The sequence below is a fragment of the Perognathus longimembris genome, chromosome 10 (genome assembly GCF_023159225.1).
Source record: "Perognathus longimembris pacificus isolate PPM17 chromosome 10, ASM2315922v1, whole genome shotgun sequence".
NCBI classification, from domain to species: domain Eukaryota; kingdom Metazoa; phylum Chordata; class Mammalia; order Rodentia; family Heteromyidae; genus Perognathus; species Perognathus longimembris.
Window position 1 is genome coordinate 11,510,525 of NC_063170.1, and position 23,293 is coordinate 11,533,817.

The 23,293-nt window shown below is 41.9% G+C and overlaps 1 protein-coding gene across 2 annotated transcripts; it reads right to left on the reverse strand.

Annotated features, from left to right (window-relative positions):
* Positions 1 to 360: 360 nt before the first annotated feature.
* Positions 361 to 22,812, reverse strand: LOC125358237 (cytochrome b5 type B). Of its 2 annotated transcripts, XM_048355225.1 has the most exons (5): positions 22,574 to 22,812; positions 9,737 to 9,865; positions 9,231 to 9,260; positions 3,654 to 3,682; positions 361 to 739 (listed from the first exon to the last, which is right to left on the reverse strand). In XM_048355225.1, exons 1-5 carry the CDS (start codon positions 22,739 to 22,741, stop codon positions 652 to 654), a joined length of 444 nt encoding a protein of 147 aa, XP_048211182.1. In that variant the 5' UTR covers positions 22,742 to 22,812; the 3' UTR covers positions 361 to 651. The 2 variants fall into 2 exon arrangements, with proteins under 2 accessions (XP_048211182.1, XP_048211181.1); XM_048355224.1 differs by lacking the exon at positions 3,654 to 3,682.
* Positions 22,813 to 23,293: the final 481 nt, after the last annotated feature.

Below are 23,293 nucleotides of genomic sequence, written 5' to 3' on the forward strand. Positions count from 1 at the left end.
GCTCAGGCCCTGAGTCCAAGCCCCAGGACTGGCCAAAAAGAAAAAAAAAAAAAAAAGTTTCAAAGTTAGATTAAGAATGCCTGATGTGGCCTGGTGCCAGTGGCTCAGGTCTGTAATATCCTAGCTCCTCAGGAAGCTGAGGTCTGAGGATCATGGTTCACAGCCAGCCCAAGCAAAAAAGTTCATATGATTCTTATCTCCAATTAACCAGCAAGAAGCCAGAAGTGACAGCGTAGCTGGACGTAGTAGATCGCTATCCTTGAGCAAAAAAGCTCAGGGACAGCAGCCAGGCCCTGAGTTTAAGCCCTAGTACTGGCACAAAAAGAAAGAACGCCTAATGTGTACTCCAAGTCTTAAAAATGAGGCTTTTTTTTTTTTTTTAATCAAATGGTCATGTCACTACAACATAGGAATTGAAATCATTAAATGGGAATTCCGAGAGGATACCCTGGCGAGGATAAGAGAATGTGCGCAGATGCTCCGGGAGTAAGGCTCTAGGAGATCAAGGACATTGGTCCCAATGTGGCCAACCGTCCTGGCTTCAAAGGAAGACAACTGGGCAGGAATCAAGGAGGGGCCGCTGCTGCAACTCCCAAATCAAGTCTCTACTTCTCACTCCCAAGATGATTCGTTTCCAGGCTTCAGCAGGTCTCAAGATTTGCCTTCCACCTTGTAGTAGCGATACAGGACACCTATGAGGACAGCGCTGATGACTGGGAGAATCCAATATGCCCAGCAACTAGAATCAGGAAAAGAAGCACCGAAGGTGAGTATTTTATGCAGTCTAGATTGTCTTTCTTCCTTTTCTTTCACCTCATCTCATCCCATTTCGTTTTACTATTTTTGTGCTGGTACTGGGGCTTGAATTCAGGGCCTTACATTCTCGTTTGCACCTTGCTTTCTGTTCAAGGCTGGCAGTATACCATTTGAGTCACAATTCCACTTCCAGCTTTTTTGCTGGTTAATGGAGGTAAGACTGTCGTAGCATCTTTTCTGCCCACACTGGTTTTAAACCATGAACCTCAGAGCTCATTCCCCTGAGTAGTTAGAATTACAGGCGTGAGCCACTGTTACCCAGCCACACTATCTTTGAATATCTGTTCATGAATAAATATGTGTATGGGCAAGAATCACCCCGAGAAATTAAACTGATTTTATCACACAACAAATATCTCTATAACCCTAAAGAAAGTCAAGCAAATGGCACTGACTTGATACTTATTACAGGTGACATTCCTTAGGAGTTCCAGAACAGCAATCATTTTTCTTAAAGTAACTTTTTTTTTTTTTTTTTTTTTTTTGCCAGTCCTGGGGCTTGAACTCAGCTTTTTTGCTCAAGGCTAGCACTCTACCACTTGAGCCACAGTACCACTTCTGGCTTTTTCTGTGTATGTGGTACTGAGGAATCGAGCCTGGGGCTTTGTACATGTTAGGCAAACACTCTATCAACAGGCCACACTCCCGGCCCCAAATCACTCTTCTTTAATGGAGCTTATCAGGGTGTTGGAAGGGTGGCTCAAGTGGGAGAAGGACCTTCTTGGCAAGAGTAAGGTCCTGGGTCCAAACTCCAGGTACCATAAAAAAAATTAACTAATAATTAAAATTCAAATTTTAAATTATTAAGATTTTAATACTTAAAATTAAAAAATAAAAATAATTAAAAATAAAAATTATCAGCAGCTTGTTTTAAGGTATAATTCTTTTCTGGCCCTCTAGTTAAGACATATCTAGCTTCAGTAGTAAATAGTTTCCAAACCAATAAAAGCAAATGATAATAAAAAATTCTAACATTCATAGTAAAAACAATTCTGTTTGCCTAAACATGTCTACCACTTTGTACACCAAAGCATGGCAGAAAGCTACTCCAAAACAAAGTTAGAATGTCAGCCAGGCAGCTTAGTTAAAAAATATATATATATGTATATATATGTACCAAAATATCTTGTATATCAGCATGAAGGCTCTTAGGACCTTTTAAGTAATCTCTTCTTTCACAATAAAAATGAATTCAGATTTTTTGAGGAGCAACCAGAAAACACTCAAGTCCAAAGTTCTAGAAACCTTGAGAAAACACTGCCGATATTCCTTAGTATAAAAGACAGTGATTGGCCACCGAGCCTTGTGTAATCTTTCCACTTAACTGCCATAAAGGGAGAAGTGAGGGAACAGTATACTGCCCTAAAAGACAGTTACACTGCACAGCGACTTCCTGCCAAGACAGAAATTTTCTTCCTGTTGATCCACCCAGGCTAGTGCTTGAAGTTACCGCACACAATTGTGACTCACTTACTTTGAGTCCTCTGTAGTATTCTACTGGATAGACTACAATTTATTCATTTTATTAAAAGATTTGTGTGACTATGTGGATGTATCCCCGTTCAGGGCTGGAACTCAGGGGCCTGGGTACTGTCCCTGGCTTCTTTTTGCTCAAGGCTAGCATCTACCACTTGAGCCACAGCACCACTTCCGGCTTTTCCTATATATGTGGTGATGAGGAATCAAACCCAGGGCTTCATGTTTACGAGGTGAGCACTTTACTGCCCAACCAGTTAAGCCGCAGCTCCACTTTCAGCTTTTTGGTAGTTCATTGTAGATAATTCCTTCTCAGGCTGGCTTTGAACTGCAATCCTTAGGCCTTAGCCTCCTGAGTAGTTAGGACTACAGGCATGAAGCACCGATTCCTGGCTCCTGAAGGATTTTTACAAGCCAGGGTGGCCACAGTCATGGCAGATAACACACTTAAAGGTGGGTGGCTTACTCGACTTCTCAGAGCCAAAAACCTCTGTATTTCCAACATTACTGCAAGGGACACACTAAAGTAAACCTTGGAGAAAAACAGAATTGACTCTAACTAAAAACTTGTCTTTTGCACTTCACACAGATTAGGTTTCAGGTGAAAGTCAGGTAACGGGGCTGTTGGGGTGTCACAGAACTACTTGTTCATGTATACCAACCAGCCTTTCTTGACTGTGATTCCAATTTATGTCACAAGATTGTAGTATAGAATCTTCTGATTATTCAAAATGGTTGAAACTATAAAAATGAATTTGATTACTATCATAGTAACTACTGAATTTGTGAAGACTTTGTCCAAAAAAGCATTAGCTGTCAACCTATACTGTTTTTTTTGTTTTTGTTTTTGTTTTGTTTTGTTTTTTGGCCAGTCCTGGGGCTTGGACTCAGGGCCTGAGCACTGTCCCTGGCTTCTCTTTGCTCAAGGCTAGCACTCTGCCACTTGAGCCACAGTGCCACTTCTGGCCGTTTTCTGTATATGTGGTGCTGGGGAATTGAACCCAGGGCTTCATGTATATGAGGCAAGCACTCTTGCCACTAGGCCATATTCCCAGCCCTTGTTTTGTTTTTGCCAGTCCTGGGGCTTGAACTCAGGGCCTGAGCACTATCCCTGGCTTCTTTTTGCTCAAGGCTAGCACTCTGCCACTTAAGCCATAGCACCACTTCCGGCTTTTTCTATATATGTGGTGATGAGGAATCGAACCCAGGGCTTCATGTTTACGAGGTGAGCACTTTACCACTAGGTCATATTCCCTGCCCCTCAACCTATACTCTTAAATGAGGTTCTGCAAGCTCATCTATGGAAGAGCCTCAAGGCAGACATTGGGGAGAACAAGAAAGTCCATTAAGGGGGTACTAACCTTTTGTACCTACAGTCTTTCAAAGGATCCTGGTGAAGTCACATATTCAAAAATAACAAAAAAAAAAAAAAAGAAAAAAGAAAGATTAATAGTGCATGTAAGTCTTCTTAAATATCTATATAAACTCTGAAGCTCTAACAGATCAAACATTTTGATGTTTACAAACCCATAAACATCGGGAATCTTTTGTTTTTTTTTCTTGTCCTCAAGCTTGAAATCAGGCCTGGGCACTGTCTCTGAGCTTTCCGGCTCAAGGCTAGCACTCTACCACAAGCCACAGCTCTACTTCCAGCTTTCTGGTGTTTAAATGAAGATAATAGCCTTTCAGACTTTCCTGACCAGGGTCCTCAAATCTCAGCTTTCTCAGTATCTAGGACAACAGGTGTAAGACATTAGCATCCAGCTTGGGAATCTTAATTCTAATGACACCAATATTCCTGAGTGAGAAGCAACAATGGAAGTATAGAAACAACTTACATTCTCTTAGATGTAAAAAAAAATACTAATGAAGAACCTAGTGTTGGTGGCTCACACCTGTAATACTTTTCTATCTATGTGGTGCTGAGGAATCGAACACTAGGCCTTCATGTATACAAGGCAAGCACTCTTTCCACCAGGCCATATTCCCAGCCCTGTCACACCAATAATCCTAGCTACTCAGGAGGCCGAGATCTGAGGATCACAGTTCAAAGCCAGCCTGGGCAGGTAAGTTGTGAGATTCTCATTTCCAATTAACAACCTAAAAGCCAGAAATGGAGCTGTAGCTCAATGTAGTAGAGCGCTAGCCTTGAGTGAGAGTCAGGGACAGTACCCAGGCAGGCCCTGAGTTCAAGCCCCATAACCGACCAAAAAAAAAAATTCATGATGCAAACTGCACTGAAATCATTTTTTTTTTTTTTTTTAGTTTCAATGACAGACCTGATTTAGCTGGGTTTGCCACTAGCAGTAGCTAAGATCTTATTTTCTAAAAACACCACAAGCAGATCCTCAAACTCTTGTAAAATATATATCAACTGAGATAGACTCTCTCAGATCGAAGAGATGACTGCTTTGTGACTTATAGAAATAAACTGTCCCACTCTCCGAAATCCTAAGAATCAGGACTAGAGATCTAAGGGTTTATTTAGCAATAAAAGGAAAAAGCTGTGAAGGAAAAAATAATAATAACTTTAAGGAAACAAACTTTTGTAATAAAAAGCAAATGAAGTACTAATGTAAGAAACCACATGGACAAACCTTCAAAACATTATTCTTTATTATCATAAAATGCCACAATTAACCAGGCACTGGTGGCTCACGCCTGCAATCTAGCTACTAGCCCCAGGACTGGCAACAAAAATAAAACAAAACAAAAGACATACTGGCCCAGATATACTTTAGAGTGGCCCATAAATTGAGTTTTCATTTCATAACATTGTCATACAAATAAAGACATGCCCCCAAACTTCAAAGAAAGTTGCTTATATGCAAGCAAAACTTCCAATAAAAGGGTTTCAATAAGCCCTACTCATATACTATCACAATTACTTGAGATTATTGTTATCTGACTATCATTATACTATGCTAGCATGGTATGATCAGGCTAATTACAATAGGTTATGGGTCTGTCTCTGAGAAATACAATAAACAATAGCATCTTCAGAGACTTAGGAATGGGGTGTGGTAGGGATAATGATGCCTACATGATGTGTGGGCCTACTTTAACTCCGCTATGGAAGAGATGGTGAAGGCATAATTAGCAACCAAGTCCTTCAGCAAAGTTTGGAAAGAAGCCATATAAGGTTGGTGTTTTTTTTAAACACCATATTTGTATGTAAAATATAATTTTATTATGATTAAGGTGTTTTACAGAGGGATTAGCATTTCATAAGTCTGATGATCAGTACATTTTTTTTGGTCACCCCTGCCTTTGCTTTCCCCCAGTTATGTAAGGTTTTGTTTTTCGTTTTGTCAGTTGTGGGGCATGAACTCAAGGCCTGGGCGCTGTCCCTGACCTTTTGCGCTCAAGGCTAGTGCTCTACTGCTTTGAGCCACGGCACGGCACCACTTCTGGTTTTCTGGTGATTAATTGGAAATGAGAATCTCACAAACTTTTCTGCCCAGGCTGGCTCTGAACGGAGATCATCAGGTATCAGCCTCTTGAGTGGCTAGAATTAGGTGTGAGCCACCAGTGCCCAGCTTTATGTAAGGTTTCTTGTTGTTTTTAATTCTACAAAACTGAAATAAGTTTGGGTTTTTGTTGTTGTTTTTGCTGATCCTGGGGTTTGATCTCTGGACCTGGCCATTGTCCTTGAACTTTTATGCTCAAGGCTAATGCTCTACCACTTGAGCCACATCTCTATTGCCAGCTTTTTGGTGGTTAATTGGAGATAAGTCTCTCTCCACAGACTTTCCTGCCTGGGCTGACTTCGAATCACAATCCTCAGATCTCAACTTCTGAGTAGCTAGGATTACAAGTGTGAGCCACCAACACCCAGCTTAAAGAGTTTCACTAACATAATCTTCCTCTGAGCACAAATGTTTCAATCCTCTTCTCCATGTCCAAGGTCTGCTGAAGCTAACAGAGGCTTCAATGACATCCCTGACTTGTAGATTTGTCCTGTGAAGTGTTCAGGCACATGTAACTGGTTATGTGTATGTCCAGGTTGTAATGTTCTCAACCTATTCTACAGAAAGTAGTAACCGCAATGCTAGGATTTTAGTTACACAACAGCAGATCCAATACAATCCAAAGTTCTTTGAGCACAAGTCCTACCATATATTTTCTTTATTTATTTATTTAACTTATTTTGCTGGTACTGTTAAAACTCAAGGCCTAGGCACTGTCCCTTAGCTTTTTGGCTCAAGGCTGGTGTTGTATCACTTGAGCAACACCTCCACTTGTAGTTTTTTTGGTGGGTAATTGGAGATAAGAGGCTCAGACTTTTCTGGATGGGCTGGCCTTGAACTGAGATGATCAAATCTCAGCCTCCTGAGTAGCTAGGACTACAAGAGTGAGCCAGCACCCAACTTGAAGACATGTTTCTTTATTCTCCAAGTAGTTTATAATAGACTCGCACACAACAAATTGCTATGATTTTTAACTAAAAACTAATAGAAAGAAATTAACTCTTAAGTAAAACTGATCCTTAAAAGCTCAAAGTTTTCCCGACTTTTGAAGAACTTAATAAAAAAAAAAAGCTCAACGTTTATTAAGGTTTTAACTCTTCCATAAAATAAATAATAAATACATGTAGTATACATAAATACTTAAGGGGGACTTTGTAGGGTAAAAGGAACTATCTGAGGAAATCTCTTAGGAATGATCTCTGGTATCTTGCTGTTCAGTGCTAAAGCTGTTTCCTCATTTCTAAAATGAAGGATTCAGATGATCTGGAATTGTAAAATCATATTTAACTATTTCAACACAATTTTCTGAGCCAAGGGCATTTAATGGGAGCTATGGGAGCAGCCCTCTAATGGGTGGAGAGAAGGAAACAGGAAGTATCACTCTTCTCTTTCACTTTTAGGAGGCCTGAAGGAGAATTACGTGGAGATTTCTCTCTTCCACTACCTCCATAATAGAGTGTTTTCCCAGATACTATGCCAACAGGCAGTGAAACCAATTACTCACCCAATCAGATTCAGCTGCAAGAACAAGAAAGTAATGTCACACCCGGCCACACCAGGGGATGGGTCTTGGGGGATCATGGAGGTAGATATCACTATGAGCTCTGTTTATGAGAAAACATGAGCAAGGAGTGCACACACATACACTTGAGAAATGTGGTGTACTTTATCATCAGGACATAAATGTGGGGAAGAATGACCCAGAATGATGATGATGTGTTAAAATATAGACAAGGAATGTTACAAGTATACCTCCAGCCAATCATAGTTTATAGGTGGGCTTTCAAAAGCTTAAATGAGAGGTGTAGAAAGTATATAAAGAGTTTATGTTTTAATTCCTAAATTGGATGTTTGCTACTCCAAGTATTTTAAAATTGGAAAAAGCAGAATTTAAGCCACAAGACACCTTCAGTAAGTTTAACAGGCTCCTTGGGTGGTCTGGTGGTGTCCAGGCAGCTTCTGACTTAGTGCCGTGTCTCTGTGGACAGTGACTGAAGAAAAAAGCTAACTTGGGAAGTGTGGAAAGGACTCCATTGGAAAGGACTCTTTTCCCTTCTCCATGCTACCACAAGAAATATCCTGTGAACAAAATGTTTGCCACTGAGGGTGAGACTTTTTGAAGGCATTTTTATTTTTGCAAGTTCTGGGACTTGAACTTAGGGCCTGCAGCTGTCTGAGCTTTTTGTTCCAGGATAGTGCTCTACCACTTGAGCCATAGCTCTGCTTCCGGCTTTTTGGTAGTTAACTGGAGTTATGAGTTTCATACTTTCCTCTCCAGGCTGGCTTTGAACCATGATCCTCAGATCACTCTTTCTAGGATTACAGGTATGAGCCACTGGTGCCCAGCTCAATATTCTAATCAAGGTCAGGTATAGTTCAAATCTGACCTTAATACCACAAGTGAGGATTCAAGAGTAGGTAGTACAGATGAGAGGAGGGAAGGGCAGACCAACCACCAACACTACCAAGTGTTTCAAGAACACTTCCTTCCCTTTCAGCATCAAGTCAGAAGCTCAGAGGTATGGTCCAGCAAGATGGAGGTGAATTCACATGAGCACCTTGGATTGTAGAGCAACAGAGGACAGTGTCTAGCAAGCAATATCTTAAATGGGAAGAATTCTGATATCTAGGCCAATCTCAATTGCTGTGTCAAACCTGTTCAGTAAGTCTAGCTTCCTAGGGATAGGAAAGAAGAAGCTAGAAATAGGAAAAAGGGAGTTTTGCATGGCATCCATGATGCTCTAGAAAGACCTAGACTGGCATCTTTTTCTATCAGAGTGTAGGTAACAGCTACTGGAAGGATAGAAGTCAAGTTGTGAGAAGCAGAAAAGGCTTTCTTATTTCTCTCTGGCTAATCAGAAAAGGCACATTAAGATTTTCAAATACTCAGTCTTCTGACTGTACCTTCATCACTAAGTCATTGGAAAGGATACAGGCCTACATGAACCTACATGACAAAAGAATTAAATTTAGGAATCCAAGAGAGGAAAACCTCTCAATTACTCATAATAAAGAAAACTTGTAAGAGAAAAGTAACTTACTACTTCTTTATATAGAAGCCATTATTACCACTTACTCTATATGGGTAAGAGTAAACTGTGTTTCTTGAGATTAAACCCGTAAACAAATTTCTATAAGCTTGGCACTGGTGGCTCATGCCTGTGATCCTAACTATTCAGGAAGCTGAAATCTGAGGACTGTGGTTCAAAGCAGCCCAAGAAGGAAAGTCCAAGAGAATCTTTTCTCTAATTAGCTAGTAAAAAGCTAGAATTGGAGCTGTGACTCAATAGGCAGAGCATCAGCCTTGAGCACAAAAGCTCAGGGACAGTGCCCAGGCCCTTAGTTCAAGCCCCAGGACTAGCACGCACGCGCACACACACACACACACGCACACACACACAAAAGTAATTTTACTTGAGTAAACAAATATAAACAGTAGAGACACAAGATAAACTGATAAGCTCTTACCTTTTTACCACCATTGGGTTTAAGGTCATTCTGTGAAAAAGAAAACAGTGTTTTAAGACACATCCAAATGATTTCTTCTGATGTATTTGTTTCTAACCTTGTAACATGAGACTACTTTTTTGCTGGCAGTGAATTATCTGTGAATTCGCCCAGGGTCTGAAGAACTAGTCTGACAAATACCCCACCCTGCCAAATTTAGCATATCAGAGTCCCCTGTTAACATGGTTAAATGTGAAGGATTAAAAAGTCTTTAAGTTATAGTTACCACCTTTAACAAGGGGCTTTCTTCTTATGTGTGTGCCAGGCCTGGGGCTTGAACTCAGGGCCTGGACATTATCCCTGAGCTTCTTTTGCTCAAGGTTAGCACTCTACTGCTTGAGACACAGTGCCACTCCTGGCTTTTTCTGTTTATGTGGTACTGAAGAATTGAACCCAGGGCTTCATGCATGCTGGGCAAGCACTCTACCACTAAGCCACATTCCCCACCCATCTGTGACCATTCTTACCGGATGGACATCACCAATGTAGTACTGCTTGAGCATCTCTCTGGCATCAGGGGAGTGGCCTATATCTTCAAAGCTTTCGGTTGCATCAGTACCAGCTTGTTCCAGCAGAAGCTCTTCTCCAGCAGGATGCTGGGAGGAAAAAATACTTAATGAACAAAGGGTTCTCTGAAAAGCAAATCTGTGTACATTTTTCCTTTGGTCCCCAGCTCTCTTTGCTCTTTTCTTCTTTTAATGGACATAATGGAACAAATTGCCATTTTGTGTTTACCTGGGAGGATACCACAGGAAGGAATGGAATTTCTATAATGCTCTAGCCCAAACTGCATGATATGGGTATGATTATAAGGATAAGGATAAGGATAAGGATAATGAGTGATAGTCCAGAAGATGAATGGCCTGATACCCCAAAATAACTGATGTCAGGAAGTCAAGGAAAAAAACTGAAGAAGCTGTTCAAGATTTCGGAGACTACAGAGGCATGACTACTGGGCACAGTGTGTGACTGCGGGTTGGTTCTCTTCCCCATCATTATTAAGGCTGCTGCAGCCAGTGGCTCATACCTGTAATCCTAGCTAGTCAGGAAGCTGCGATCTGAGGATTGCGGCTAAAAGCCAGCTGGGGCAGAAAGGCGTGAGGGTATCTTATTTCCAATTAACCAGCAAAAGATGAGCTGGAGACATGGCTTAAGTGGTAAGAAATAGAACTACCATTGATCGAATCATCCCAAACCTGGGTATATATTTTTAAAAAACATTTCTTAGTGTAGGGTCTCAACGAGGTGGGTTTTATTTTGGTTGTTTGTTGTTGTTTTTTTTGGAATCTGTTTAGATTTGTTTTTTTCAGGAGCACAAGGTTGGAGTCAAAGGTTGGACTCAAACTTATAATCCTGCCTCAGCTTCCAGAGTGTTTGGCATATGGAGCCATACCTGGCTTCAAAAAGTATTTGTAAAGCCAGGAGCTGGTGGCTCATGCCTGTAATCCTAGCTACTCTGCAGGCTGAGATCTGGGGATCAGGGTTTGAAGCCAGCCTGGGCAGAAAAGTCTCCATGAGATTCTTATCTCCAATTAATCACTCAAAAACCAGAAGTGACACTGTGGCTCAAGTGGTAGAGCACTAGTCTTTGAGCACAAAGAGGCTCAAGAACGGTGCCCAGGCCCTGAGTTCAGGCCCCACAACTGACAAAAAAATAAAAGTATTTATACTTCCACGTTCACAGCAGCATTATTCCCAGTAGCCAAAAGGCAAAAGCCACTCAAACATTCATCAAGGAATAAATGAGTTAAACAGAATGTGGTGCACAGAACATACAAGTGACGGTTATTTATGCTTAAAAAAGGAAATCCAGTCACATTCTACAGCAACAAATGAACCTCAAGAACTTTATGCTAAGTGACCCAATCACAGAATGGATTCTACCTTTATCCAACATTTCCAAAAATTGTCAAATTCATAAACAGAAAGTAGAAGGCTAGTTGTTATCCAAGGAGGAGAGAAGGGATTTGTTGAATAGTCTAGTCTGAAGTTTTCAAGATTGAAAAGTTCTGGAGAGGGGCTAGGATGGCTGTGGCTTTGGGGAGAGGGGTGGGGACAGACTGGGAACCAGCATTTCTAGGTTGCTAGTATTGTTCTTCCCCAGCTCAGATGGTGATTTTGCAAATGTGCTGACTGAGTGAAAACTTACTGGATGTACTTTCAAGCCTTGTGCATTTTATTTTCTGTTGCTGCTTTAAAAAAAACAAACAACAACAACAAAAAACACCCACCATGCACTTGGCCTTTGAACAGAGGAAACACCTGGATGTGTTTACTGACTGGCAAGGAGGCAGAGATTTTTAGCCGCAGAACCCTTTCTGGAAGCAATATTTTGGATGGAAGCCCAATATACACAATCAAGTAAATGTAGATGACTAAAGGGCGCCAGGACAGTCAATAATCAATTTGAAAATCACTAATTACACACAAAGGGACAGATAAGACTAAGTTTCAAATAAAGCAATATTAGTAGCACACACAGGGTAGAGGAATTTGGAAGGGATGAATTTTTTAGTCAGGCTTAGTCTTAGAAATGAGACATTTTGTGGACTAATCTCAGTTCTTCAGAACTTAGAGAACAGACTCTGGTCTCTTAGATAATACATTAAAAACAACCTGCAGAAAAAATTTAAGTGCACCAGAGAAGTGGCCAGATAAGGGAGAAAGAAACTAGGAAACACACAAGGATTTTCACTCCTTAAACTGATCTAAGGACCAATCCCAGCCTGATGTTTTTAAGATGGATGGGACTAGGTTTGATTTAAAAAACAAACAAACAAGCAACAACAACAACAAAGAGGTTGGGCAAGAGTGCTTGCCTCGTATACATGAAGCCCTGGGTTCAATTCCCAAGTACCACCTCTATATAGAAAATGGCCAGAAGTGGCGCTGTGGCTCAAGTGGCTGTGTGCTAGCCTTGAGCAAAAAGAAGCCAGGGACAGTGCTCAAGCCCTGAGCCCAAGGCCCAGGACTGGCCAAAAAAAAAACACCTATTCATCAGAATGGCCCAACCAGTTCCTAGTGATAGACGTCATCTCACAGCTCCTGAAACTGTGATAAACATCATCTTGGCTTAGAATACATAGGGATACATTTTTATTACTTTGTATTAGGTAATAGTTTCTTTAAGACACCAAAATCATAAGCAACCAAAGAGAAAAAGTAAACTCTACTCCATCAACGTTAGGAATTTGGCCAGGCACCAGTAATTCACACCTGTAATCCTAGTTACTTAGAAGGTGGAGACCTAGAGGACCACAGCTGGAAGCCAGCTCAGGCAGGAAAGCCCATGATCATCTCAAGGTGTGGAGTGAGCCACTTGCCAGCTGTGAGCAAGAAAGCCCATTGACTTTTTTTTCCCCCTGTATATTTTTTTTGGATTTTTAAAAGTGTTATTGTCAAGGTGATATACAAAGGGGTTACAGTTATGAACATAAGGCAGTGAGTACATTGCTTGTCAAACTTGTTATTTTCTCCCTCATTTTTCTCCCACCTTTCCTCCTCCCCAATTCCCTCCCCCAGAGTTGTACAGTCGGTTTACAGCATACTGTCTTCTAAGCATTGCTGTTGCACCAGTTCTCCTTTTACCCTTTGTCTCCCCATTTTCATGATCCCCTTCCCTTTCCTAGTTCCGATAAACATATATTCAATACCCAGGGTACCAAAATCAAATACAGTGATAACAGGGGTAAAACCATAGGGAAGAGAAACAAAAGAAAAAGGCATAATTTCACACTGTATGTTGAAAATAACAACAATAAACCACTTACTTCCATAAGTTGGAGTTCATTTCGTTTAGCATTATCTTATTTGTTCATATGTACATAGCTATTGAGCTATTGTGGTGATCTCCTAGGACCATCCTAGACATGTACTAATCATTACCAATGAGGGAAACCATAGAGTCTTATGTTTCTTTGGGTCTGGCTCACTTCACTTAGTATGATTTTTTTCCAAGGCTTTCCATTTCCTTACAAATGGGGCAATGTCATTCTTTCTGATAGAAATATAGAATTCCATTGTGTATATGTACCACAATTTCTTAGTCCATTCATCTACTGAGGGGCATCTGGGTTGGTTCCATATTTTACCTATGGTAAATTGTGCTGCAATAAACATGGTCTTGCTTGTGATCCTTTGGGCAAATGCCCAAAAATGGGGTTGCTGGGTCATGCTCATTGACTTTTGAGCTCTGAGTTCAAAGCCTGGTATCAGAAGAAAAAAAATATTACCCATAAATCCTACAAAAAAGATGAACCTTGAAAACATTAAAAGAGATCAGTAACAAAAGGCCACATATTGTATGATTCCATTTATGCAGAATGTCTGTAGATGAAAAATCCATAGAGACAAAAATCAGTTGTTGTCTAGAGCCGAATATAGAAGAAGAAATGAGAAGTAATAGCTAATGGGCATGTTTCCTTTTTGGTGTGATAAAAAGTGGAAATTAAAAGCCAGACCCCAGACTTCTAAGTCCATGTCTACAGTTTCAGCACATCGCATCACAAGGTTGAGTCTATCCTGGTATAGGAAATTTGAGGCCAATCTGTGCTACACAGGAAGACCCTGTCTCAAAAAAAAAGAAAAAAAAGTTCTGAGATTAGGTACTACTGACATTTGTACAACCATTTGAATATAAGGAAAACCACTCAACTATACACTTATTTTATTTTTTCAACTGTAGGGCTTGAACTCAGGGCATGGGTGCTGTCCCTAAGCTCTTTTGCTCAGTGCTAGCACTCTACCACTTTGAGCCACAACTCCACTTCTGTTTTTTGAGTTTGAGTGGTTACTTGGAGATAAGTCTCATGGGGGGGGGGGGCGTGCTGGGGATATGGCCTAGTGGCAAGAGTGCTTGCCTCATGTACATGAAGCCCTGGGTTCAATTACCCAGCACCACATATATAGAAAATAGCCAGAAGTGGCACTGTGGCTCAACTGGCAGAGTGCTAGCCTTGAGCAAAAAGAAGCCAGGGAGGAGTGCTCAGGCCACAACTCCAAGCCCCAGGACTGGCCAAAAAAAAGTCTCATGGGGACTTTTCACCTGGCTGGCTTTGAACCATGGTCCTTAGATCTCAGCCTCCTGAGTAGCTAAGATTACAGGTGTGAACCTAGACATAACTTGAGAGAAACAATAACAATTCAAGAGTACTAACATCAAACTCTGCATGCTTCTAAAAACGATAACATCTTATGCCAACTAAACATTTTTCAACATCAATTAGTCCTCTTCAACCTAAAAACACTTGTCTGTTCAAAAACAAAAAGCCTGGTACCAGTGGCTCCCACTTAAAATCTTAGCAACTCAGGAGGTTGAAAATCAAGATTCCAAATGAACCTGGGCACACAAATGTGATTTTGATCTCCAATTCACCAGCAAAATGCCAAAATGGAGGAGTGGTTCAAGTAGTAGAATGCCAGCATGAGTGAAAAAAGTGCAAGGCCCAAAACCTTTCTGAATTTTACTTCACCCACTCCGTTGACTATTCAATTATTTATTCAAGAGCCTCCACTTCAAAAACCCTTAAAATAGTTCAGTAAGGACTGGAATCTCTCCAGCAAGCCAACACTACACCCATTCACTCCAATCCAGGAAATGCCTAACCTTGCCCATTTGCCACTATTAGCAACAAACTTTGTGGCGTGGTGGCATCTATGTGTCCCAGTTTTCTCGTAAGGCTAAAGAAGGAAGTTCAAGACCAGCCTGGGCAACATGGGGAGAATTCATCTCTTCCCCCAAATGGATGAATGAACAGACGAATATAAATGCTACTCCTTTTCAAATTCCTTCCCTATTTCAGTTGGTTGCTGATCCCACAAAGAAAAACGGTTGCCAAAGCCTTCCATTATCTGTCCTTGTGAATAAAATGGTACTGCTCCATTGGGAGTGAGAGACTGAGTACTAAGTTCAGCAGCAAGCCAAAGCAGAGGCTTGGGAGGCACCCAGGCATTTTCTTATTACTCAACATCTTCCCTAGAGGTAGTAACTTCTGCCATTTCATTGACATACTTTCAAGCTTGATATCAAAAACAAAAGGACATTATTCACCCAGTTCCCAGCAAGGTCAGTGATGGCAGCTCAAAGTCAACTGCTCAATTTTCTATCTTAATAGATGCAGATACATATAAATAATGCTTGTGGGGAGTAACTTAGAAAATACTGAGGTAAGTATTGTAAGATCAGAATACACTCCTGTAATCCTAGTTACTCAGAAGCTGATATCTGAGGACTGAGATACAAAACCAGCCTGGACAGAGTCCGTGAGACTCTTATCTCCAATTAACTTCCCCAAAACTGAAAGTGGCACTGTGGCTAAAAGTGGTAGAGTGCTAGCCTTGAGAAAAAAAAAAAAAAGCTCAGGAGTGGCACTCAGACCAAGTTCAAGCTCCACAACTAAAAAAAAAAAAAGGAAGGGGGGGAAAATACACTGCCTCTCATTCTTAAAACAAGACATTTAATCAGACTCACACTACCTCATCCACAACTCTACTTTTTATTCTTTTTTTATTCATTAACTGTATTTATAAGAAACAAGAAATCACAATTGTGGCTTCTAGTCTGTAATAGACTTAACTTCTCCTCAAAGCACATCTGGCTAACTACATGCATTTGAACTTTAATAGTAGACATTGCTTTTCACACATTCAAGGCTGCTACATCGATAAGCAGCTTCATCAATAAGTCTAGTTTGACTAAAATCGATACTACTGCCCACAAGTGTTCCAGGACCCTAAAGATAGTTGTTTGGGTCCAAGATTCTTAGTCCACTTAACCCTCAAATACCGAGAGGTCAGTAACCCTGGCTGGTGGCACCGTGAGCAAAGCCAGATCTCTGTCCCAGGCTTCTCCCCACTGCTGCTGTACCATGACTATGTTCTTAACAAAACCACAGGGTTTTGTTGTTGTTTTCTGTAAATATTAGGACACAAAGGTGAACAACGATATACAACTTATTGAAGACAGTGTTTTTTTCCCAGTGATTTTCCTTTTGGTAGTGAGCGCCGGGATCACACTGGGCTAGCAGCCCTAGCTATATTCCCAGCCCTCCACTCATTTCAAATACCACCTTATCACATGCTAAGTTGCCCTGCATAAATAAGAACTTTCCTTAAAACTCCAACTTGTTTTCATGGATCTACTTGTGATTCCTAACCAACAATGCTCTTGTCATTATCTGACATAGATTTTCAATCCCTAGTCTCTACAACTTCCATTACTTTATTAAATCCTGCTGGAATGGAAAATAATACCGCCAGGTAATTAATGCTAATGGAAAGAACACAGAAGAAGAGAGAATTCTAAGAATGATAGAGTTACAGAATAAAAATCTTGTTGGAAAAAAATTTTGACAAGTTCTCTGTGGATGGAAATTCCACCCTGAAGTGATTAAAATGGAACAATAGAGTTGCTAGAGACCACCTGACTTGGAAAATGAAATGGAGAAACATGAAGGAAGCTATGAAATGAGGCGGAATGATGAAAAGAGTGACCTCTAGCCCAACATATTACATCACCCAAGTAAAACATGGAGATTAAAGCTTTGGGGAGGGCTACAAACCTACTTCCTAAACGGTCAGGCAAGGCAAGGAAAGATAATAAATCTGGGTAGTGAACAGGAGGAAATGGTGCAGGTCCATAGGTATTTGCTTCCAGAAGAGAATGAGCCAGGTAAAACAGGCAAAAATGCTCCTAGCCAAAAGAAGGGTGCAACCTGGCAAGGCTACCACCAAGCCAAGTTGAGTCAAGTCTGTAGATTCAAACATAAGCTGATACCTTGGTCCCCGTCACTTTACATCCTGCTGCTACAGAAGGTACTAAGACATATACAAGGGACCCACTCCTCCCAACTGCGATTCCTTATTCCATGCCTTCCCTCCCACAAGACTAGGAACTCTTCCACAGGGAACAAAGGCGCTCTCATTCGTGATTATTTCAGAACACAGCATGGAGCCTGGAACATAGCAAGATGTAAGGAGTGCCAACTCTATCTTTTAGGTGCACATACACCTGTCCCAAAATACACAAATAAATCAAAGTAGATTCATTCATCAGGTCATCTCACCCACAAGTCCACAGAATTCAATTTACCATTACTTTAAATCTGTTTAGTTACTTATTTACTGGATTTTTGAGACAAGAGTCTTGCTATGCAACCCAGGCTGACATCAAACTGAAGATTCTCCTGGATCGGGCTGGGGATATAGCCTAGTGGCAAGAGTGCCTGCCTCGGATACACAAGGCCCTAGGTTCGATTCCCCAGCACCACATATACAGAAAACGGCCAGAAGCAGCGCTGTGGCTCAAGTGGCAGAGTGCTAGCCTTGAGCGGGAAGAAGCCAGGGACGGTGCTCGGGCCCTGAGTCCAAGGCCCAGGACTGGCCAAAAAAAAAAAAAAAAAAAAAGATTCTCCTGGATCAGTCACGCAGGAACCACCATCCCTTCCCACTGCTAGGTCAAATTTAAATTTGAATCCTTCAAAGCACTTCCTATTTGGTACTCCAAAGATGGTACTAGAATGTATAAGTCCTGAGTTCATCCCCAGAACCACACAAACACACAAAAAGAGCTACAACCAATATGATTTTGTATTCATTACAAAAATAAGGGCTGGGAATGTGGCTTAGTACAAGTGTGTTTGCCTAGCATGCATGAAGCCCTGGGTTCGATTCCTCAGTACCACATAAACAGAAAAAGCTGAAAGTAGTGCTGTGGCTCAAGTGGTAGAGTGCTAGCCTTCAGCAAAAGAAGCTCAGAGACAGTGCCCAGACTCTGAGATCAAGCCTTGGGACTGGCAAATAAACAAACAAAAACAGCCACCAACATGGAAGGCTTTAAATGCATTCTTTAAATTAGTTGTCACAAAATTACTCTGCAAACCATGCGTTATCATTTCCCTTTTACAGAAGTGAGAAGAGGTTTTTACAGAGTTTACTTGCTCAAAGTAACAGCACTATAGGAAAGTAAACCAGGGACCTGGGTCACAAAGCTAGCCTCCAGCCATCTGACCAATAAAACAACTTGCTGTATTAAGAATGGGCAAGGTGGGCTGGGAATGTGGCCTAGTGGTAAAGTACTTGTCTCATATGCATGAAGCCCTGGGTTCGATTCCTCAAGCACCACATATATAGAAAAAAGCCGGAAGTGGCACTGTGGCTCAAGAGGTAGAGTGCTAGCCTTGAGCAAAAAGAAGCCAGGGACAGTGCTCAGGCCCTGAGTCCAAGGCCCAGGACTGGCCAAAAAAAAAAAAAAAAAGAATGGGCAAGGATTGTTAAATCAGAACATCATATCCATCAATCACTATAAATGGGGACAGTCAGTATTCCCAAAAGAGAGAGAACTTGCCTTTTTGTGGAAACTTAAAAATGCTAAACTGAAAAAAAAAAAAAAGAATGGGCAAGGATTGGGAATATGGCCTAGTGGTAGAGTGCTTGCCTTTGTATACATGAAGCCCTGAGTTCCATTCCTCAGGACCACATAAGTAAAATTTTTTTTTAAATGTAATCTCTTTAAAAAAATTTAAAGGGTTAGACTACATAGAATAACATATACAAATAACCCATGAATGGGGGCTGGGAATATGGCCTAGTGGCAAAAGTGCTTGATTCATATACATGAAGCCCTGGGTTCAATTCCCCAGCACCACATATATGGAAAACAGCCAAAAGTGGTGCTGTGGCTCAAGTGGCAGAGTGTTAGCCTTGAGCAAAAAGAAGCCAGGGACAGTGCTCAGGCCCTGAGTCCAAGCCCCAAGACTGGCAAAAAAAAAATAATAACCCATGAAAACATACAGAATATCATGTCATCAAGGAAATAAAGGTAAACACTACAATTATATGCCACATACATTCATCAGAAAAGCTAAAAGTCTACCACTAATAAATACAATGTGTCGATGAAGATGTGAAGAAATTGGGAAAGTCACACATTGTTGGTCTGAGTATAAAATTATATATAAACTCTTCGAGAAAACCCTCTGGTATTTGCTTAAAAAGTTAATCTCCACTTACCACTTGCTAGGTTTTTATCCAAAGAAAATGGAAATCCATGACCACACAAATATCTGTATGTGCAAGCTTGCCTCAGCTTTATTCATGACCATCAAATACTGGTAATTACCCAAATGTCAATCAACAGGTGACTGGAGTCACACAATGAAATAAGAAGCAATAAAAAGGAACAAATTAGCCAGGCAATGATGGCTCATGCCTGTAATCCTTGCTACTCAGGAAGCTGAGATCTGAAGATCGCAGTTCGAAGCAAGACCAGGCAGATAAGTCCCCATGAGACTCTCTTCTCTAATTAGCCACTCAAAACCTGGAAGTCGCACTGTGGATCAAGTGGTAGAGCACTAGCCTTAAGCACAAAGAGGCTCAGGGACAGCGCCCAGGCCCTGAGTTCAGCCCTACAACCGTTCTGTGAAACTCTCCTCTCCACTTAGCCCCTCAACAACTAGAAGTAGAGCTGTGGCTGAAAGTGGTAGAGTGCTAGTAATGACTGAACAAGCTCAGGGACAGCACCAAACCCTGAGTTCAAGCCCCACAACTAACAAATAATACTTTAAACCTGATTAGTTACTTATTTACTGGATTTTCGAGACAAGAGTCTTGCTATGCAACCCAGGCTGACATCAAACTGGAGATTCTCCTGGGTCAGTCATGCATGAACCACCATCCCTTCCCACTGCCAGGTCAAATTTAACTTTGAATCCTTCAAAGTACTTCTCATTTAGTACTCTAAAGATGTTACTAGAATGTTGAAGTCCTGAATTCATCCCCAGAACCATATTATTATGAACTATGCTTTAACTTAAAACTTATTAGAAGGGAACCACCATAGGACGTAGGTAAGGCTAGAATTCTAAAGTAATGCTATGTGGATAGAGAAATCAAAGGATCTTCTACACCGGGTTTTGTCACTGAGCAATCATAAGGTCAGAATTTCTCTCAACCTATTTCTTGTATCCCTGTTAAAATAAGGACCACTGCTAGTCACTCTCTGTTTTAAAAGCACTGTTTTAAGAGCAAACCTAGCATTGTACTTGTGGTAGAGCACTTGACTAGCTTGTGTGAGGCCCTGGGTTCAATTCCTAGAATTGGAAAGGGAAAAAAGGCCACATACAACTGTTCAAACCAGCAATCCTAGCTTCTTGTGAGGCAGAGAAAGGAGGATCATGGTTCTAAGCCAAAACAGGCAAAAAGTTTTCTCATATTAACAGGTAAAAACTCAGGCACAGAGGTACACACCTGTCACCCCAGTTTTGTGGGAACCATCAGTAGATAGACTGAAGGCCAGGCCAACCTGGCTGTAAATTCAAACCCTATTAAAATAATAATTAAAACAAAATGGGATGGGAGCATGACTTAGTGGTAGGGCTCTTGCTTAGCAAGCATAAGGCTCTAAGTTCAAACCTCAGTACTTCTAAAAACACACACATATAATTTTATACATGTATATACAAACACTTAAATTTAAATAAGAAAAACACCAATATGCTACACATAGAGAAATTACTAAATCCCTGAATTAGGTTTATTTCCCTAGAAAGATTAGCACACATTCTCTTTGGGAAACTAAGGTTTTTTTTTGGCCAGTCCTGGGCCTTGGACTCAGGGCCTGAGCACTGTCCCTGGCTTCCTTTTTGCTGGAAACTAAGTTTTTAAAGCATTTATAGAATTATGAATCAAGAGTGTGGCAATGAATGGAAAAACTATTTTACTAGCCCTCAAATTAATAGGAAAAAATATTTTCCTAGTCATTTGCCTCAGAGAAGGCAAACAGGAAAAACTTTTCTCGGTTACAGTAAGGTTATATTGTACAAGGTTAGTGCAGGAAATTGACCAGAGTATTTATTATAAAATAAGCACACATAAATCAAAGCTTCAAATTTATCTTTAGTGGCTGCACATCAGTAATTCCCTAGGGCTAGGGAAAATGATAATCACAGCAAAGAAGCAAAGGAAACTGTTTAAGGTAATGGAAATGGTTTTCTTTTTTTCTTTTGGCAATGCTGGGGCTTAAACTCAAGAGTCTCACAGGTGCTAGGGCTGGTACTCCACCACATCACCAGTCCAAGTCTCTTATTTCTTAATCAGGTTTATAATGACAAGGTTGAACATACTTGTCAAAACTTACTAGACATGTAAATTTTATTTTTATTTTACTTTATTTTTTCCAGTCCTGGGTCTTGAACTCTGGGCCTGGGCACTGTCCCTGGGCTCCTTTTACTCAAGGCTAGCATTCTAAGGGTTGAGCCACAGCACCACTTCTGGCTTTTTCTAACTGGATATGAGAGTCTCATGGACTTTCCTGCCAGGGCAGTCTTTGAACTGTGATCCTCAGATCTCAGCCTCCTGAGTAGCCAGGATTAAAATACAGCATAAGTCACCGGCACTACAAGTTATTGTATGTAAATTATATCTCAATAAAGTTATTTTAAATAGTTTTTTAATCTGTCTTCTCAAAAAAATAATCACTCATGGGCTGGGAATATGGCCTAGTGGCAAGAGTGCTATGGCCAGAGGTGGTGCTGTGGCTCAAGTGGCGGAGTGCTAGCCTTGAGCAAAAAAGAAGCCAGGGACAGTGCTCAGGCCCTAAGTCCAAGCTCCAGGACTGGCCAAAAAATAAAAATAATAATAACCACTCAGTTGCACAATGATCTCTGAGACTTGTGTAATGAGATCTAATACAACAGGCTTGAAGAGTGAACCTTACTAGGTCAACAAGAAAAAATAAAAATAAAATAATGGGGGGGGGTCGATTTCATGATCTTCTGGCCTCAAGATCAACTCTAAGCAGGAGAGGAAAAAAGCATAATCCAGAAAATGGGAACCCCAGATACTCAAGAAAGGCATATCTTCCAACGTTATTACTTCCGAAGGCATTCTGGAAAGATCACAGGGGGGCACTTCCAACCTGGGTACGAACAGGGATCAGACCCTTGAGAGTATATGGCCTTGAGAGTTCTCTGCCTCTGAGCCTCAGTTTCCCTGGGTGTTAAATGGGACTGCTGATGGCCTGGAGTTTAACCTAGCACACAGAAGCTGCCTAAGATGCATGAGAGATGCATGTGATTACATAATTGGCCAGGGAATGTGCTCCTGGCTGGCAATCCACGCCGCTCTGCGACCCCTTGCCCCGGTCCCCCGTCCCCCTGGGGGTCGAGGCCCCCGTGGCCCGCCTTATCGTCCGCTGCCAGGCCTCATTTCCTTCCTCCGCACGCTCGGGGCCGCCCTGTCACCCCTCACCCCTGCGGCTCCCGGGGGATGGGGGTGGGGGGAGTTCCCGGCCTCCTCCCCGGCCCCACCTCGTCAAGGAAGCCGGTGACATCGTAGACTCGCCCGTGGATCACCAGCCACGTTTCCTTCGAGGTGTTGTGCTTCGCCACCTCCTCCATCCGGTAGTAGGTGACGGACGCCTCGCCGTCCGGGCTTTTCCCGCCGCCGCCGCCGCCGCTGGTCCCCGTGGTCGCCATTGAGCCCCAGACGCCTCCTCGAGGCTGCTACCAGGGTTCCTGCAGCCCGCACTTCCTCCAGACCCAGCCGGCTGCGGGCCCTCCTCGGCTTCCGTAACCGGGTCGCGGGCCTGGTCCGAGCTCGGGCCAGCCAATCAGAGTCGCCCACCCCTCCAGCCTGGCCAATCGCGGGCTGAGATTTTGGAGCGGCGCCCAAAAGCTTCACGTGGGCAGGTGTCGCCCCAGAACAGATTTTTTTTTTCTTTTTTTTTTTTTTCCTTCCTCTCTGCATTCTGCTGAGCTCTAAAAACGGGGCCCAGGTCTCCAGGATCCCGCTTCCCTTCCCGGTGTCCCCCACCACTCGCGAGTCATACATGGCAGCCACGTGTTCACATCCCGGCTGACCCGGGGCTGTGATCTGGCCAATCCCACCTGAGGCTCAGTTTCCTCACCTGTACAATGGGCGCCAGAGCCATTCTCTGCCATCCTTCTTTAGTCCTCAGGACCTGTCTGCACTGTTTTCGTTTCTTTGTGACCTGTAATAGGATGCGCCTTAGCTGTCCCCTCACCAGA

What these genes read in the sequence shown, in the direction of transcription:
- LOC125358237 (XM_048355224.1), bottom strand. Translation starts at nt 22,741, where the DNA reads ATGGCGACCACGGGGACCAGCGGCGGCGGCGGCGGCGGGAAAAGCCCG. An exon ending in TCACCGGCTTCCTTGACGAG is followed by an intron (nt 9,866 to 22,573) that starts GTGGGGCCGGGG and finishes TTTTCCTCCCAG; the next exon opens with CATCCTGCTGGAGAAGAGCT. An exon ending in AACCCAATGGTGGTAAAAAG is followed by an intron (nt 740 to 9,230) that starts GTAAGAGCTTAT and finishes TCCTGATTCTAG; the next exon opens with TTGCTGGGCATATTGGATTC.